General features: G+C 45.0%; 1 protein-coding gene across 2 annotated transcripts in view; it reads left to right on the forward strand.

Annotated features, from left to right (window-relative positions):
- eif4e3 (eukaryotic translation initiation factor 4E family member 3) overlaps positions 1-20,434 on the forward strand; it is a 94,282-nt gene that overhangs the window by 35,525 nt on the left and 38,323 nt on the right. For both annotated transcript variants that reach the window (XM_086001436.1, XM_086001435.1), the window contains exon 2: positions 12,762-12,834. In XM_086001436.1, coding sequence (XP_085857562.1) covers positions 12,762-12,834 — 73 coding nt within the window. The remainder of the gene's footprint in view (positions 1-12,761; positions 12,835-20,434) is intronic.

Genomic DNA, 20,434 nt, shown 5'->3' on the forward strand with positions numbered 1-20,434 from the left:
CTTTCCCCCCCCCCCCCCTCCTCCTCTCCCTACCCTCATCCCCCCGCTCCAATCCCTCTTTCCACCCCAGGCCTCGGCACCTGGATGAACGCATTCCCTTGGACGCTTTTGGCAGCCTCGGCCGTCACCCTGATGCCGTTGGCCGAGGCGAACACCCGCGAAGACATGGCCCAGCCGAGTCCAGCGCCCCGGTCAGCTCGAGGTCCGCAGCCGCTGTTCGGCCGCAGGCCACAAAGCACCCGAGCCCAGCGCCGGCGATGGCTCGGCGATGGCTCCACGGAGCTCCGTGCCGCCCCACGCACTGACATGGCCCCGCCCTCCCGAGCTGGCTTCAAGAGCGCCGATTGCGGCTGTGAGAGACGGCCGGCGGGCCCGGTTGCCGGGGTAACCCTTCCCGCTCTCCAAGCCCCGCCCGAGATCCGCACTCCCGAGCCGAGCGGGGAACAGCGAGAGACGCCGCGTCTCAGCTGCTCCTGCTGCGCGCGCACCCTTTACTAAGATGGCGGCGGTAGCGGCGCTCGGCTGAGGCCCGCCCCTCCAGCCTTCACAAAGATGGCGGCGATCGGGGGCCGCTTGTTGACTGGGGCCGGGAGGTGCCTAGCTCGGGCGTGGGTGCGGAGGAGAGGCCGAGGCTTCGAGGCCTACCTGGAAAAACGGGGAAAGGTAGGAAAATTAATGAGATTAGCTAAAAGATTTAGAAAGTAATTAACTTTTTTAAAAAACCATGTGTTTTAAAAGCAACGTTTTTTTTAAAGACGCAGAAAGTGGGGAAAAAGAAAGGAAAAGTTTGGAATCAAGATGGCGGCGACTCACCTCGGTCAGAACGATAAGGCCCGCCCACACACGCACCGATTGGTCGACCGTCAGGTCACCAAAGCGTAGGATTGGTCAATCGTCCCGTCACTCGACCGTAGGAGGGCCCGGCCGCACGCGCCAGGAACCCGGCGTACGATTGGTCGACCTCGAGGTCACTATCGCTAATGAGCGGATAATTAGATGCTAATGAGCAGAATGTTGAACGTTTTTTGGATACCGCAGGCGCGATTTTTGTCCGGCCGAAACGTCAATACTTTTACGACCGTTTTGGAACGGTAAGCTTTCTTTCGACGTAACGCACGCGTAGGTACGCTCTGTAACTTTCGAGCGCATAGCCGGACAGACACCGACAGACAGACAGAACGATCCGTTTATATATGTAGATATAGATAGATAGATTTTTCATGACCACCAGGCGTCCCTAAGCGCTTTACAGCCAATGAAGTACTTTTTGAAGTGTAGTCACTGTTGTAATGTAGGAAACAGGCAATCAATTTGCGTACAGCAAGCTCCCACAAACAGCAATGTGATAATGACCAGATAATCTGTTTTTAGTGATGTTGATTGAGGGATAAATATTGGCCAGGACACCGGGGAGAACTCCCCTGCTCTTCACCGAAATAGTGCCATGGGATCTTTTATGTCCACCTGAGAGAGCAGACAGGGCCTGGGGTTAACATCTCATCCGAAAGACGGCACCTCCGACAATGCAGCACTCCCTCAGCACTGCACTGGAGTGTCAACCTAAATTTTTGTGCTCAAGCCTATGGAGCAGGGCTTGAACCCACAACCTTCTGACTCCAGGGCGAGTGTGCTACCAACTGAGGCACAGCTGACCCTGAAGGTGGAAAGTGGGGTCCCACAGCGATCAGTGTTGGGACCACAATTTTTAATAACGCTGGGTTCACAATTTTTATTAACAATTTCTAAATTTGCGGATAATACCAAATTGGGGGGAGGGATAGTCAACACTGAGGAGGACTGCAACACATTACAAGACGGCGTTAATAAACTTGCACAATGGGCATATAAATAAATTGCAACAAGTGTGAGGTATTACACAAGAAAAATAAGGAGGTCACATATTACTTGGAAAATAAGAATCTAAATGGGGTAGAGGAGCAAAGGGATCTGGGAGTACAAATCACAAAGTAGCAACACCATTTTTTTTAAAAAAAGCTAACCAAGCACTAGGGTTTATTTCTAGAGGGATTGAATTGAAAAGTAGAGAAGTTATGCTGAACTTGTACCGAACCTTGGTTAGACCACACTTAACACTGTGTATGGTTCTGGGCATCATATTAAAAGGATATAGAGGCACTGGAGAGGGTGCAAAAAAGATTTGCAATAATGATACCAGAAATGCGAGGTAATACCTATCAGGAAAGGCTGAACAGGCTTGGGTCTCTTCTCTTGAAAAGAGAAGGTTGAGGGGTGACCTAATAGAGGTCTTTAAAATTATGAAAGGTTTTGATAAGAGTAGACACGAGAGAGTGTTTCCACTTGTTGGGAAGAGCAAAACTAGAAGCCATCAATATAAGATAGTCACCAAGAAATCAAATAGGGAATTCAGAAGAAACTTCTTTAGCCAGAGAGTGGTGAGAATGTGGAACTCGCTACCACTGAGTGGTTGAAGCAAATAGTATAGATGCATTTAAGGGGAGGCTAGCAAGCATATGAGGGAGAAGGGAATAGAGGGTTATGCTGATAAGAGTTAGATGAGGAAAGACGGGAGGAGGCTCGAGTGGAGCATAAACGCCGGCGTGGACTGGTTGGGCCAAATGGCCTGTTTTTGTGCTGTATATTGTATGTAATTCTATGATTTCCTGAGGCCCAACCAGATGGGTGGAGATCCTAGCAAGATTCATTTTTTTGCCCAAATTTCCAACAGCCCCTTCCCAGTGTCCTTTCCACTTTTGTGCCACCAACAATGGTGACTGGAAGATTTCCCCTCTTTGCATAGGCTTACTTCCGTCTCAAAATATGGTTCTTAGGATAAATGCTTGCAATGCAAAGCAGCAGAAAAAGATGAGCTTTTAAATATTAATTGTTCTGTAACGGAGACAAGATGATATTTTGCAACTAAAACTGCAATTGTATCCCTGTTCTGAGACAATCTACGTTTGTGAACGGTGCAGTTTTTTAATCATTAGATTTTAGTCTTCCCCTTATTACGCCTAGGTTCCATTTAAAAAATAAAATTTGTATAATTCCAACTTTTTTATAGGTGATATTTTTCCTTATGTCTTTTTGAAGAGCCTAGTGAAGGTTATATGAGAAAGTGATGCTTAAAAACCCTGCGTTGCTCTATGATGCTTAAAGTGTCCCAGAACCATCTCTCCTAAGAATTACTAGGACACAGTCGTGGCCCAACTGTTTGCATGAGTGAAGTGTAATGCGAGTAAGAATACCATTTAACTATTATCCCACCTCGAGATATCAAGGACAGGACATGATTCAGTTTTCCATTACAGATGACCACCTTAATCACATATATATGCATGTCAAGTTTACCTTCGAACTTTCACGACCTCTGTACTGGCCGCGCTAGACGTGCTCCTATCTAGTTATCCAGCAAGTTAAACACTTATTCAAAAATAATTCTTCTGAAGCCGGTTGCTGCTTTGAAGCTTTACTTGAACAAATTTGTGAAACTGTAAACAAAGACAAAGTATGTTTTGTACATAAACTGAGTACTATACATTCGATATTACATAAGATATAAACATATTTACAACAGTAGAATGGACTAATTGTATAACTAACTAACATTTGGACTAACTTCTATAACTATCAAATATTAACCTTTTATAAACATAGTATTATCAAAATATTACTCTGACAACGTTGCTATTATGCTAAGGAACAAAGATACTCACAGATACTGCGCTTGGCCTAACATATGAAATCAGATTACATTGGATTGTGAATGGAACCTCTCATGGCAGATTCTCCATTACTCAAGTCAGGTTCTTCCTAGCAAAACTGCTTCCTGGGGTCAACAGGAAGAAAGGTAGGAAGGTCAAATGACCTCACACAGGAAGAAAGATCAGATGACCTTGCCAGCATACAAACTGTTAACACAATAACCACCACCAGAGGGTGCTATCTGCACACATAAAATGTTCATTGGTCCAGAACAACCTCAACAAAAAAGTAGTAAACTGTTTTAATATTTCAGCAATGCAATAGTAATAGAAACAGCATAACAGTAAAATTCAATTTCCAGGATTACTCTGTAATTTGCAAATTAAACTCAGAACATCCCAAAGCACTTTACAGCCAATGAAGTACTTTTGAAGTGTAGTTGCTATTGTAGTGCAGGTAAAGGAGGCACGTGATGTTGGTTGAGGGATAAATGTTGACCAAGACACCAGGAGAACTCCCCTGCTCCTCTTCAAAAAGTGCCGTGAGATGTTTTACATCCACCTGAGAGCAGACAGGGCCTCGATTTAACGTCTCATCCAAAGGCGGCAACTCAGAGTACAGCGCTCCCTCCATGCTGCACTGAAGTGTCAGCCTAGATTGTGTTCAAGTCTCTGGCATGGGGCTTGAACCCACAATCCGACATATGGGCCTCAATATTAAACCCCCTACGACGGGCGGTGTGGGGGTGGATTAAACCCTAAAAAAGGGAACACTCCTTCCCTATTGCCGGGGATTGTCCCTAAGGATCCCCTGCTGCAGCCTCCTTCTGCTGGTTTTCCCAGCCAGCAGCCTGTCAATTCGCCCAGCCGCCAGGCAGGAAACGGAAGTAAAAGTTATAATGAGGTCCTGCCATTAAATTCGGCAGGACTTCCACGACCCTGGCCTTGCCGGGTTTCCCCCGCATCCTCCCTGCCTCCCTGTTAATATCTGGCCCCGATCACAGAAATCACAGAAACCCCACAGTGCAGATAGAGGCCATTTCGGCCCATCGAGCCTGCACCGACACATATCCCACCCGATCCCCGTAACCCCTACACCAACACATATCCCATCCTATCCCCGTAACCCCACGTATTTAATCCCCCTAACACCAAGGGTCAATTTATCATAGCCAATCAACCTAACCCGCACATCTTTGGACTGTGGGAGGAAACCGGAGCACCCGGAGGAAACCCACGCAAACACGGGGAGAATGTGCAAACTCCACACAGACAGTCACCCGAGGCCGGATTCGAACCCGGGTCTCTGGCGCTGTGAGGCAACAGTGCTAACCACTATGCCACCGTGCTGATCTCTTTGGTCAGATGGCAGACTTAATCCATTCTCTATGTTCCTGATTGAGGTTGCCGTCATCATTTTTCTTGGTTTGCTGGTAGGATCTAGCTATGGTTTTGCTCTATACTTCTACTAAAATCTTGCATTCCTTGATACTCCTGTATTCTTTTGTGCGGACTCTTGACTCATACTGTGCAATCTTAAATGCTTTATTGTATCTATGGCATACTGCAGGTAATCTGACCAATCAAACACTCTTCATAAATATTAGGATTACAATTAAAATTGCACACTACATCCATCCCCTCATGATCTCTCTGCGCTCATCTTGTCTGAGACCCACCTCCTGCTCCCTTGACCCTATTCCCACCAAACTGCTGACCACCCAACTTCCTTTTCTGGCTCCCATGTTCGCTGATATTATTAACGGTTCTCTCTCTCCTCAGGTACTGTCCCCCTCTCCCTCAAATCTGCCATCATCACCCCTCTCAAAACAACAAACCTTGATCCCGCTGTCCTTGCAAACTACTGCCCCATCTCCAACCTCCCTTTCCTCTCAAGTCCTTGAACGTGTTGTCGCCTCCCAAATCCGTGCCCATCTTTCCCGCAATTTCCATGTTTGAATCCCTCCATCAGGTTTCCGCCCTTGCCACAGTACCGAAATGGCTCTCGTCAAAGTCACAAATGACATCCTTTGTGACTGTGACAAAGATAAACTATCCCTCCTCGTCCTTCTTGACTTGTCTGCAGCCTTTGACACGGTTGACCACTCCATCCTTCTCCAACACCTCTCCACTGTCGTCCAGCTGGATGGGACGGCACTTGCCTGGTTCCATTCTTATCTATCTAATCAAAGCCAGAGAATCACCTGCAATGACTTCTTCCCGCTCCTGCATCGTTACCTCTGGTTTCCCCCAAGCATCTGTCCTTGACGCCCTCCTATTTCCCATCTATATTTTGCCCCTTGGTGACATCATCCGAAAACACAACGTCAGTTTCCACATGTACGCTGACGACACCCTAGCTCTACCTCTTCTCTCGACCCCTCCACGGTGTCTAAATTGTCAGACTGCTTGTCCGACATACAGTTCTGGATGAGCAGAAATGTTCTCCAATTAAATATTGGGAAGACCGAAGCCATTGTTTTCAGTCCCTGCCACAAACTCCATTCCCTAGCCACTGACTCCATCCCTCTCCCTAACATCTGTTTGAGGCTGAACCACGCTGTTCGCAACCTTGGTGTCATATTTGACCCTGAAATAAGCTTCCGACCACATATCCGCAGCATAACAAAGACCGCCTACTTCCACCTCCGTAACATCGCCCGTCTCCGCCCTTGCCTCAGCTCATCTGCTGCTGAAACCCTCATCCGTGCCTTTGTTACCTCTAGACTTGACTATTCCAATGCACTCCTGGCTGGCCTCCCACATTCTACCCTACGTAAACTTGAGGTCACCCAAAACTCGGCTGCCCGTGTCCTAACTCGCACCAAGTCCCGTTCGCCCATCGCCCCTGTGCTCGCTGACCTACATTGGCTCTCGGTTAAGCAGCATTGAAGGGATAATTACTAGTCCTAGCCCCTTTAGGACTACCCCGGATCAGGCGTATTCCTCAGACGTTCACTTTCAACTAAAGTTTGAGGTAGCCGAATCCTAAAGATGCTTAATAACAACAGAAAATGCTGGAAAAACTCTTAATTGGGTCTAAAGGTCTGGACTATCTCTCCCTAAAGGAAAGGAACAACCTGAAAACGTTACCGTCGTCCAGATAGCACTTTTAATTAGTTTAGCTAGACTAACGTTCCGGATATTATGAGGGTCCGGAAAACTCCCCCAGAATTCTGCAACTCGTCACCAAAGAGTGTACAGAGATTGAGTTTGCAAGTTTGATACAGAAGTATTATGTGAGACAATTCTAAAAAATATATAGATTTATTAAAGAACCGACATGTAATTTACAGTTGGTGAGTCAATCACAGCATTAACAGTTCCAAAAAGAGAGAGCTTACTATTCTATTATCAGAGAACCTACTCTCAAATCTGAACTTCGCTACAGTTTTACAGTTCTTAGTTTTCTACAGGATATCCACCAAAATGAAATACCTTTGATCCTCGAGATACAAAGAGTTGGAGACTTACAGAGCCGCCTCAAGCCGAGAATCGCTTTGCCCGATTACAGCGAGTCTACTATCCCATTTGAGAGTTCAATATTTATACCCTTTTCCAGTGGTATTTCCTTTTAAGGTTTTCGGCTGATGTAAGCTAATTATCTCTAGTCATTTTTCTGCTGACCCCTGCAATTCTTAGTCACCTCAGCTGGTAACATTACAGAATTATGTCTCTTTAGGTGTTCTAAGTTTACCATAAAAAAGTGTAACAGCAGGTGCATTTTACTTGATGTCATTTTTACGAAGGCAGATGTTTGTTACTTTTATGTGCTTCTTTACGAGGTGTAAATGAGAACACCTAGTATAGGATGAACCACTGTCTTGTTCCCAAAGGTTCAGACTGTCAGGAGCCTTTAACCTTCTGTTTCAGTGTCAACAATTATCTTATCTCAATAGCCAGAATGCTATCACAGCTTTTTCATAGTTAGGTTTCTAGACTTCCAGGCCCAGTTTGTCATGTTCTAATAAGGCCAGAATTCTTTCATAGAATGGTGTATTTTTCTGAATAGGTTATATGGCTTATTCCTTCACAGCACCTCGATTTCAAAGTTCTCATCCTTGTTTTCAGATCCCTCCAAGGCCTCGCCCCTTCCTACCTCTAATCTCCTTCAGCTCCACAAACCCCTCCCCCCCCCCGCCCCCCGCGATATCTGCGCTCCTCTCATTCTGCCCTCTTGAGCATGCCTGATTATAATCGCTCAACCACTGGTGGCCGTGCCTTCTGTTGGCTTTTTTCTAAATTCGTGGGCATCGCAAGGCCAGCATTTATTGCCCATCCCTAATTGTCCTTGAGAAGGTGGTGGTAGGCCGTCGCCTTAAACCGCTGCAGTCCGTATGGTGAAGGTACTCCCATAGTGCTGTTAGATAGGGAGTTCCAGGATTTTGACCTAGCGACGATGAAGGATCGGCGATATATTTCTAAGTCAGGATGATATGTGACTTGGAGGTGGTGGTGTTTCCATGCGTCTGCTGCCCTTGTCCTTCGAGATGGAAGAGGTCATGGGTTTTAGGAGGTTCTGCCGAAGAAGCCTTGGTGAGTTGCTGCAGTGCATCTTGTAGATGGTACACACTGCAGCCACGGTATGTCGGTGGTGGAGGGAGTGGATGTTTAAGGTGGTAGAGGGGGTGCCAATCAAGCGGGCTGCTTTGTCCTGGATGGTGTTGAGCTTCTTGAGTGTTGTTGGCGCTGCACTCATCCAGGCAAGTGGAGAGTATTCCATCACACTTCTTACTTGTGCCTTGTAGATGGTAGAAAGGCTTTGGGGAGTCAGGAGGTGAGACACTTGCCACAGAATACCTAGCCTCTGACCTGCTCTTGTTGCCACAGTATTTGTGGCTAGTCCAGTTAAGTTTCTGGTTAATGGTGACCCCCAGAATGTTGATAGTGATGGTAATGCCATTGAATGTCAAGGAGTGGTGTTTTGATTCTCGCTTGTTGGAGTTGGTCTTCTATAGGGATCAAGGGATATGGGGAGAAAGCAGGGACAGGGTACTGAATTTGGATGATCAGCCATGATCTCATTAAATGGCAGAACAGGCTCGAGGGGCCGAATGGCTTACTCCTCCTATTTTCTGTCATTGCCTGGCACTTCTGTGGTGCGAATGTTACCTGCCACCTATCAGCTCAAGCCTGAACATCGCCCAGGTCTTGTTGCATGTGGGCATGGAGTGCTTTATTATCTGAGGAATTGTGAATGTACAGTGTTCAGTGCCAGTCATCAGCGAACATGCCCATTTCTGACCTTATGTTGGCGGGAAGGTCATTGAAACAGCTGAAGATGGTTGGGCCTAGGACACTCCCCGAGGAACTCCTGCAGCGATGTCCTGGGGCTGTGATGATTGAACTTCAATCACCACAACCATCTTCCTTTGTGCTAGGTATGATTCGAGCCAGTGGAGAGTTTTCCCCCTGATTCCCATTGACTTCAGTTTTACTAGGGCTCCTTCATGCCACATTCGGTCAAATGTTGCCTTGATGTCAAGGGCAGTCTCTCTCTCCTCACCTCTGGAATTCAGCTGCTTTGTTCATGTTTGGACCAAGGCTGTAATGAGGTCGGCAGCCGAGTGGTCTTGGCGGAACCCAAACTGAGCATCAGTGAGCAGGTTATTGGTGAGTAAGTGCCGCTTGATAGCACTGTCAATGGCACCTTCCATCACTTTGCTGATGATTGAGAGCAGACTGAGGGGGCGGTAATTGGCCGGAATGTATTTGTCCTGCTTTTTGTGGACAGGCACACCTGGGCAGTTTTCCACATTGTCTGATAGATGCTAGTGTTGTAGCTGTACTGGAACAGCTAGGCTAGAGCCACGGCTAGTCTTTAGCACAATAGCCAGGATGTTGTCAGGGCCCATAGCCTTTGCTGTATCCAGTGCACTCAGCCGTTTCTTGATATCACATGCAGTGAATCGAATTGGCTGAAGACTGGCTTCTGTGTCCGTGGGGACCTCAAGAAGCCGATATGGATCATCTGGCTGAAGATGGTTGCAAACGCTTCAGCCTTGTCTATTGCACTCACGTGCTGGGCTCCACCATCATTGAGGATGGAATTATTCATGGAGCCTCCTCTTCCCGTTAGTTGTTTAATGGTCCACCACCATTCGCGACTGGATGTGGCAGGACTGCAGAGCTTTGATCTGATCCGTTGATTGTTGGATCGCTTAGCCCTGTCTATAGCATGCTGCTTCTGCTTTTTGGCATGCATGTAGTCCTGTGTTGCAGCTTCCCCAGGTTGGCGCCTCATTTTTAGGTACGCCTGGTGCTGCTCCTGGCATGCTCTTCTACACTCCTTATTGAACCAGGGTTGGTCCCCTGGCTTGGTGGTGATGGTAGAGTGAGGGATATGCTATGCCATGAGGTTACAGATTGTGGTGGAATACAATTCTGCTGCTGCTGATGGCCCACAGCGCCTCATGGATGCCCAGTTTTGAGCTGCTAGATCTGTTCTGAATCTATCCCATTTAGCATGGTGGTAATGCCACACAACACGATGGAGGGTGTCCTCAGTGTGAAGACGGGACTTTGTCTCCACAATGACTGTGGGGTGGTCACTGCTACCAATACTGTCATGGACAGATGCATCTGCAACAGGTAGATTGGTGAGGACGAGGTCAAGTAGGTTTTTCCCTCATGTTGGTTCTCTCACCACCTGTCGCAGGCCCAGACTGGCAGCTATGTCCTTCAGGACTCAGCCAGCTCGGTCAGTAGTGGTGCTACCGAACCACTCTTGGTGATGGACATTGAAGTCCCCCACCCAGGTGATGGACATTGAAGTCCCCCACCCAGAGAACATTCTGCATCCTTGCTACTCTCAGTGCTTCTTCCAAATGGTGTTCAACATGGCGGAGTACTGATTCATCAGCTGAGGGAGGGCGGTAGGTTGTAATCAGCAGGAGGTTTCCTTGCCCATGCTTGACCTGAAGCCATGAGACTTCATGGGGTCCGGAGTCAATGTTGAGGACTCCCAGGACCACTCCTTCCCGACTGTATACCACTGTGCCGCCATCCCTTGTGGATCTGTCCTGCTGGTGGGACAGGACATACCCTGGGATGGTGATGGAGGAGTTTGGGACATTGGCTGAAAGGTATGATTCTGTGAGTATGACTATGTCAGGCAGTTGCTTGACTAGTCTGTGGGACAGCTCTCCCAATTTTGGCACAAGTACCCAGATGCTGGTGAGAGGACCTTGCAGGGTTGACTGGGCTGGGGTTGCTGTGTCAGTAGCCGGTGCCGAGGTTGATGCCGGGTGGTCCATCCGGTTTCATTTTTATTATTTTGTTTCGTAGCGGTTTGTTACAACAACTGAGTGGCTTGCTAAGCCATTTCAGAGGGCCTAAGCTCTGGAATTCCCTGCCTAAACCTGTCCTCCTTTATGACGCTCCTTAAAACCTACCTCTTTGACCAAGCTTTTGGTCACCTGCCCTAATTTATCATTATGTGGATCAGTGTCAAATTTTTTGTCTTAAAATACTCCTGTGCCGTGCCTTGGGACTTTTTACTACGTTTAAGGCGCTATATAAATACAAGTTGTTGTAGGTTTTGGCTGTCTGACTAACTCTAGCCTTGCCAGATTCTTCACAAGTCCACTTAATTAAAAATTAACAAATGACACATTGATAAAGCTGCTTCATTTAAGTGCTCCACAGTATGATCAATAGATTGTCGATGGCAATGACTCCTTGTCTGGTTTGAATCTCTTGGCCTATTGCCATTTTATTGGTTTTGATACCATCCTTATACAGGAAACTTTGTGCTATCCGGCACCGACGGGACCGAGCTGTTGCCGTTCCCTCAAAACTGCCAGACAAACCAGCGCTAATGTTGAAAGATACGGAAGCTTTAGAGCTCCGTATCTGTCAACAAACCCTAACAGCTTCTAAACAGTCCAAGCGTCTCTGTAGCTTAGCAACAGCTTCAGTAGACCTTGCAGAGCGTGACTGTTGAGAAAAAAGCAACAAGAAGAAAAAAAAACCTAACAAACGGCTCCTGATTTTTGCCGGTGGCTCGAGCATTCCGGACAGTTACATAAGAACATAAGAAATAGGAGCAGGAGTAGGCCATATGGCCCCTCGGGCCTGCTCCGCCATTCAATAGGATCATGGCTGATCTGAATCTAGACTCACGTCCACTTCCCTGCCCTCTCCCCGTAACCCCTAATTCCCTTATCTGCTAGGAAAATGTCTGTCTCTCCATTTTAAATTTATTTAATGTTGCAGCTTCCACAGCTCTCTGGGGTAGCAAATTCCATAGATTTACTACCCTCTGAGTGAAGAAGTTTCTCCTCATCTCAGTTTCCGGATAACACACAGTTTCCTGTAATAGCAAGTGAATCCTGTAGTGACAGATTTGGTAGCTCTTTTGCATAGTACAAAATCTATTTGACTGAAAAAGAAATTGTATTGGTATTATTTGAAACTTGAACCCTTTAGTACCATTGCAGTTAAGAATAAAAAGTGTCAAATAGCATTTACTTTTGGAGAATTTTTCACCCCAGTTATACATAAGTAGTAAGTCCTGAATGTGCAAATCACAAAATCCTGACAAGGCTATTGTGAAACTCCATTTATTAAGTAGTATAGCATCCTCCAGTGTCAAGAACTTTGTATTGCAGGACTGTAGTTTTTCCACAGATTTGTTGGCATTTACAGGATGCTAGTATTTTCTGAAGGCTTAAAACTTGCATTTGCAAAAAATATTAACTTAATTTTTAAACTCATTCATTCTTCATTGATAGAACCTGCCAAAACTGGCGTTATCTATTTTGAATCTTATTTGTACAGGACAGTGAAGTCTTGAAACTGAAGTGAGAACTAACTTTAATGAAAGGGTTGAGGTTTCAGGGAATTGGATCTGAACTGGAATGATGCAGATTCCAGCTTGGTGGAATGTTGGTGGTCCAGATCTTTAGCCTACAGAGTAGGTTTGAGTTCACATTGGTGATTTGTTGAATTAGAATTTATAAAATGAATCAGAAATGTTAATCTCCTGTTGACTAAAGCACACAAACACTGTTCAGAGTAGAGAGCCTGCAATATGATTTTACTCTGAAATTAGTTTTACTTTTATTTTGTTTTTAGGTCAGTGCCTGGAACTACTGCAGCAGAGTGTGAATCCAACCTGAAAAAAATTTATACTGTGCAAACTGTACAGGTGAGGAGAAAACATTGGTATGTGGAAGAAGTGTATTAAATACTATTATTTTGCAATGAATACAAAGTTAGCCTGTGTAAATCTTCGAAATAACAACCTTGAATTACTCTTCTGTATACTGTTTCTAAACGTTGAACATCAGTATATCTTAGTATTGCAGAGCATATTGGGAGAGAAGGGTATGTAACTCACCGGGATGGGTTAAGAATTAATGGATCATTATCCACATTCTAGAAGTATGTAGTTACCAAAATGATTTTTACATTTAACTTTGTCATTGGTATTTTAATGCTGTTACCCATTTGCGAATTTTCTGCTGTGTTTCTTGGTTTAGTTTCGTATCTTCCTTTTCCAAGTAACATTTTCACAATTGAAATTACTATTAACTACCTTGCCTTAATTGAGCCATTCACCACCAAGGCCAATATATCCTTCCTAAGGTGTGGTGCCCAGAAGTGCCTACAGTATATGTGTGAATGTTGAAATTCAGGGATGAAAGACACACGTTTTAAGAACAACTCTGTTTTCACCAAAACATGCCTCAACATGTGCATTTGTGTATATATATTCCACAATGCAAATACATCTCTAATTTGAAGATTAAAAATTATGGACCTCCAAATAAGCTTTTGTGAACTGAACTGGCACTTTGTAGTACTCGGCAAACTTTATGCTACAATAGAATCTGTAGTTGACTCCAATCAGTGTGTCATTGTGATTTACATTTTTATTTCCTGTATATTTTTTTAATGGGTTTAGTACCTCAGTTATAAATCAAATGCAAGAGATTTAGGATAAATAGATTTTTTTTTAATACACAGAGGGGGGTGAGGCTGTGGAATTCATAACCACATTGTTCTTTGATGTAATGTTTTCCTGACTGATCTGTTTGGACACCATTCACACCTTTTGATTGCTGTGATTATCTCTCTGCCGGGGTGTGATAAATGGCAGTTAGAAAGATTACCTGTAATCATCTGGCATTATTCTCTGACTATATAAGCTGTGTCTTTATGCATCTCTCCACTTCACCTGACGAAGGAGCAGCGCTCCGAAAGCTTGTGATTTCAAATAAAACTGTTGGACTATAACCTGGTGTTGTGTGACTTACCGGCATCTCCACACCACAGTTGTTATTGAAACAGAGACCAGATCAACATTTAATGAGGGTGAAATTAATTGGATCTTGTTGCACCCATTTTCCATTCGGAAAACGAGGAGCACAGTGGGCCAATGTCTCTTGCCCGAACAGTGTCGGGAACATGTCCAACGCGATATTGGTTCTGGCGATGTTTGCCTGGTTGTCCACCAACGGTAGGAAGAGACTCCATAAGCATCCCCATCCTCAACCATGGTGGTGTCCAACACATACATGCATGAAACAAAGAGCATAGGAACAGGAGTAGGCCATTTAGCCCCTCGAGCGTGTTCCGCCATTCAGTTAAATCATGGCTGTTCTGTGACCTATCTCCATATTCCTGCCTTTGCCCCATATCCCTTAATACCTTTTGGTTAACAAAAATCTATCCATCTCGGATTTAAAATTAACATCAATTGCCATTTGCAAGAGTTCCAAACTTATACCAACCTTTGTGTGTAGAAGTGCTTCCTAACTTCACTCCTGAAAAGCCTGTCTCTAATTATTAGACTATGCCCCCTAGTTTCTCTGTCTATCTATCCTGATCAGTTCCCCTTAATATCTTGAAAACTTCGATCAAATCACCCCTTTCTACATTCCAGGGAAGACAACCCTAGTTTCTGTAATCTCTCCTCGTAATTTAACCCTTGGAGTCCAGGTATCTTTCTGGTAAATCTACACTGCACTCCCTCCAAGGCCAATATATCCTTTCTACGGTGTGGTGCCCAGAAGTGCTCACAGTACTTCAGGTGTGGTCTAACTATGCTTGGTATAATGCTAGCAAAACATCTGCTCCCTTTGTATTCTAGTCCTCTAGCTATAAAGACAATGAGCCTATTTAATTATTTTCTGTACCTATGTACGTGGACCCCCAAGTCCCGTTGGACCTCCACTGTTCTAGAAAGTACTCTGGACCTAAAAAAGGATAGAACAAAGTGGTTGACCTCACATTTGCCTACATTGAAATCCATTTGCCACTGTTTTGTCCATTCGCTTAATCTATTAATATCTGTAATTTTATGCTTCCATCTTATATTGCTTACAATGCCACCTATCTTTGTGTCATTGGCAAATTTGGATATGTGGCTTTCTATCCACTTATGTAAGTCATTAATAAATATGGTGAATAGTTGAGGCCTCAACAGCGATCCTTGCGTGACACCAGTAATCACATCCTGCCAATTAGAGTATCTGCAAATTATCCCTACTCTCTGTCTCCTGGCGCACAGCCAGTTTCCTAACCAGGTCGATAATTTGCCTTCAATTCCATGGGCTTCAACTTTAGCTAATGGTCTCTTATGAGGGACTTTATCAAATGCCTTCTGGAAGCCCACACAAATAAGATCCATAGACATTCCCCTGTCCACTACTACTTCCAAATATTCAATCAGATTTGTCGGACATGACCTACCCATTAAAAATCCATGCTGGCTCTCTGATCAGCTGAAAATTTTCAGTGTTCAGTCACTCTTTCCTTAATTATAGACTCTAGTAATTTCCCAACAGATGTGAGGCAAACTGAACTATAATTCTCTGGTTTCCCTCTCACCTTTTTTAAATAGCGGAGTGACATGCACAATTTTCCAATATAAAGGAACAGTTCCTGAATCGAGAGAACTTTGCAGATGCCCAAATTATAATCTTCCAATGTTCTCACCTACTTCCTTTAAAACCCTGGGATGGAAACCATCTGGTCCTGGGGATTGTCACTCTTTAGGGCCATTATTTCCTTCATTGCTGTTATTTTGCTTACGTTAATTTTGGTGAGTCCCTGTCCGTAAATCACTTGGTTTCCTTGGGATGTCCAGCATGCTCTTCCTCTACAGTAAATACTGATGCAAAGTAATTATTCAACATGACCGCCATGTGGATGAAGCTGAAGTGTTTTCAGCCAAAATTGCCAAATGAATAATCCTACTTGGCCTCCTCCACTTTCTTCTATGTCTAGCTAATTTGTTTCCCTCCATGTGACATTAAAAAGCGGCTGAATGCATGGACACAGCAAATGCTATATGCCCCACAACATCTCAGCAACAGTACTAAAGACTAAAGACCCGTGCACCAAAGCTAGCTGCTCCCTTAGCTAAGCTGTTCATGGCAACCATTCACTGGCATCTATCCAATAATGTGGAAGATTGTCTGTCTGGGTATGTCCTTTCCACAAAAAAAAATAAAGCTAACCCAGCCAATTATTGCCCTATCAGCCTCCTTCCAATCATCAGTAAAGTGATGGAAGGAGTCATCAATAGAGCCATCAAGCAACACTTACTCACTATTAACCTCCTCATTGGTTCTCACAGAACCCAAACTGAGTTTCATTCAGCTCCAGACCTTAGATGCCTGGATCCAGGCATCTAATGTCCTTTTGGGAAGGGAACTTGCCATCCCTACCCGGTCTGGCCTATATATGACTCTAGTCCCACACCAATGTGGTTGGCATTTAACTAACCTCTGAAGTGGCTTAGCAAGCCACTCAGTTGTTACAAACCACTACAAAGAAATCCTTCTCTGGGCAACTAGAGATGGGCAATAAATGCTGGCCTTTTCAGCAATTTGTCACATCTTGATGAAATAAAAATCAATGCAAGCACTGATTGAAGTGAGAATAGCTGCCCTCTACCTTGGGACAGGATTCGACCAAGTATGGCGCCAAGGATCCCTAGCAATGTTGTGGTTAGTGGAAAATCAAAAACTTACCAACAGTTGGAGTCATACTTGACACAAAGGAAAATGGTTGTGGTTGCTGGAGGCCAGTCATCGCAGCCCTAGTTCCCCAATGAAGTGACCTCAGCCTAGCCATTTTTAGCTGCTTCATCAATGACTTTCCTTCCATCATAAGGTTAGGAGTGGGACTGACTGCTGATTATTCCAGTGTTCAACTTCATTCACAACTCCTCATGGCAAAGGTTAGATACTCTGCGATCAGTTTCTCACCTTATGACGTTTCACAGCCTCTCCACTATTTACCGTCTTTCCACCATGCCAGGGGTGTGATGTAATATTAGCTACTTGCCAACGTTCCCTCTAAGCTGCACGGCCGTGCACCTCTGTCAGTCCTGCACAGCCCGGACCGGCTTTGTCAATGTTAAATTTTGCGCATGCGCAAAACTATAAATGGGCCACGCAGCCACACAAATTTTTTTTTAGGGGAAACATTGCTACTCACGTGGATGCGTGCAACCCCAACATCACTCAAGAAGCTTGACACCATCCAAGACGGCGTAGTTTGCTTATTTGGCACCCAGACTCAATATCCATCCACTCCATCACTGATGTATTGTGGCTGCAATATGTATGATCTACAGGATGCACAGCAGCAACTTGCCAAGATTACTTCTACAGCACCTCCATCCCCTGCCACTATGTTAAGACAGTGATCAAAATAGAGGAATTACTGAGAAGAACGAGAGCAACAATGTCGTGGGAACACCATCACATTCAAGTTGCTTTCCAAATCACACATCACCTTGCCTTGAACATATGTTGTCATTCATTCATCGCCACTGGGTCAGTATCCTGGAATTCCCTACATAACACCTTTGGGGAGCACCATCACCACATGGGCTGCAGTGGATCAAGGAGAAGACCCACCACCTTCTCGGAACAATTGGGGATGGACAATGAATGCAGCCCTGCCAGCGTCGCCCAAATATGGAGAACAAATACATAAAGATTGAGTGAAACTCAAACAGATGTCCAATAAGTTGTTTCCTTCTCCTATAGCAGTGGTACTCCCAATATAGTTAAGGGCCACTTTTAGCTCTTCCACCACCCCCTCCCCACCTCATTTGGCTCTCGGCAGACTTGCTTCCTTTGGGCTTTGATTCATAGCTGTTATTTCTAGAGCAGAATTCAGTGCTGTTCCCACTCATCTCTGGTCAGTGAGAGCAAGAACGTGTGTGTGAATGTAATTGGGAAACAGGATTATCCCAGCATCAGGAACAGTTGAAAGGGCTCCATTAAAACTACTTGGACTTTCAGTTCCCCAATGGCTCAGTTGGTAAATTTGCAGCCCATTGTGTAACTGAGGCATACAGAAAGGTCCAGGTGCGATAACCAGTCTACGTTAGCTGATCTCTGCCAGGGTGGGAGTAATGGTGCTACAATTAGCCAGAGTTCCCGTTCCAGATTATTTTTTTTTATTCGTTCATGGGATGTAGGCGTCGCTGGCAAGACCAGCATTTATTGCCCATCCCTAGTTGCCCTTGAGAAGGTGGTAGTGAGCCGCCGCCTTGAACCGCTGCAGTCAGTGTGGTGAAGGTGCTCCTATAGTGCTGTTAGGAAAGGAGTTCCAGAATTTTGACCCAGCATTGATGAAGGAACGGCGATATACTTCCAAGTCAGGATGGTGAGACTTGGAGGAGGTGGTGTTCCCATGCACCTGCTGCCCTTGTCCTTTTAGGTGGCAGAGGTCGTGGGTTTGGGAGGTGCTGCCAAAGAAGCCTTGGCGAGTTGCTGCAGTGCATCTTATAGATGGATTACATAGGATATACAGCACAGAAACAGGCCATTCGGCCTACCCAGTCCATGCCGGCGTTTATGCTCCACTCGAGCCTCCTCCCATCTTTCCTCATCTAACTCTTATCAGCATAACCCTCTATTCCCTTCTCCCTCATATGCTTGTCTAGCCTCCACTTAAATGCATCGATACTATTTGCTTCAACCATTCCCTGAGGTAGCGAGTTCCACATTCTCACCACTCTTTGGGTAAAGAGGTTTCTTCTGAATTCCCTAGTGGATTTCTTGGTGACTATCTTACGTTGATGGTGTCTAGTTATGCTCTTCCGCACAAGTGGAAACATTCTCTCTCTATCCACTCTATCAAAATTTTTCATAATTTTTAAAGACCTCTATTAGGTTACCCCTCAGCCTTTTTTTCCCAAGAGAAAAGAGAGCCAGCCTATTCATCCTTTCCTGATCTGTATACCCTCGCATTTCTGGTATCATCCTTGTAAATCTTCTCTGCACCTCTCCAGTGCCTCTATATCCTTTTTATAATATGGCGACCAGAACTGTACGCGGTACTCTAGTGTGGTCTAACCAAGATTTGATACAGGTTTAGCATACCTTCCCTACTTTCAATTCTATCTCTCTAGAAATAAACCCTAGTGCTTGGTTTGCTTTTTTTATGGCCTTGCTAACCTGTGTCACAACTTTTAGTGATTTGTGTATTGTACTCCTAGATCCCTTTGTTCCGCAACCCCACCTAGACTCGTACCCTCCAAGTAGGGTTGCAAAGGGGTGGAAAGTTTCTGGTAAATTTCCGGAAATTTTCCACGGGAAGTTTAGCTTGGGAACTTTGGGAATTTTTCCCAAAAAAGCACATGCTAGCATAATATTGTTTTCTTTTGTATTTCTTTCATTTTTTTCCACGGGTCCTCTCTTAAAATTAAAATTACTAACAGATGGTATCTTAATTATTAAGGAATTTCTTAATATATGTTTATCTTCTTACTTGGCTTGTTTTAATAATTACAAGTTGTGTGTGACTGAACAAATGTGTCCTGATTGGTTGGATGAGCGATTAGCTCCCTCTATTGGTGATGTAGCGTCGTGCATGCACAGATCATGCTTCCATCACATGGAGCATCAGGAAAAATTTACTCACCCTGTTGCAATCGTGCTGATCGACCACAGTTCAACACACAGACAAATGCCCTTTATTTCTCTGCATAGAACAATGCCACGTTTACTGTCTGATGTGTGGAAGCATTTTATCCCAGGCATTAAAGATGGAAAGACTGTACATGTGCAAACACTGTACATATGTAAAGAATGCCACAAAGATGCAGCAGCATTTATCCAAATGCAACAACTTCACTCAAAGCTCACAGCAGTCAGCCCAGAGTTCCTCTGCTTCCATTAAAGATGATGGTTCACATTCAGCATCAGGCTCCTTATCAGCAACTCCTGGCCCACTTGGAAGGTTCTTTGATGCAATGGATAACCATAGCCAGAAGAATGCAGATGAGTGCCTTACTCGAGCTGTATATGCGACAGGCTCACCCCTCATGCTCACAGCCAATCTGTACTGGAAGAAATTTTTCAATGTTATTCGCCCTGCATACTGTCCTCCCACCAGACATGCTTTGTCTACTTATTTGCTGGAGGCTGAGTATTAGAGTCCAAGGAAAGCTCAAAGAAACGATAGAGATGGCAGACTGTGTTGCAGTTATCTCGGGTGGGTGGTCAAATGTACGAGGGGAGGGCATCATAAACTACATCGTCTCCACTCCTCTCCCAGTGTTCTTCAAGAGCACAGGGGAAAACAGGTAGTTGCAGCAACCTACAACTCCAAGCAAACGACCAAGAACACCACACAAGCTGCCCAGCAACACTAGATGGGGGGGGGGGCGTTGTCATAATGTACAACAGCCTTCTGGAGGGTAAGGAGTCGCTTCAAGAAATGGCAATATCCCAGTCTGGGGATATGGAAACCACCATCAAGAAAATACTGCTGGA

Source organism: Somniosus microcephalus, chromosome 11, assembly GCF_052327205.1.
Source record: "Somniosus microcephalus isolate GS21.2 chromosome 11, FLI_Smic_1.0, whole genome shotgun sequence".
NCBI classification, from domain to species: Eukaryota; Metazoa; Chordata; class Chondrichthyes; order Squaliformes; family Somniosidae; genus Somniosus; species Somniosus microcephalus.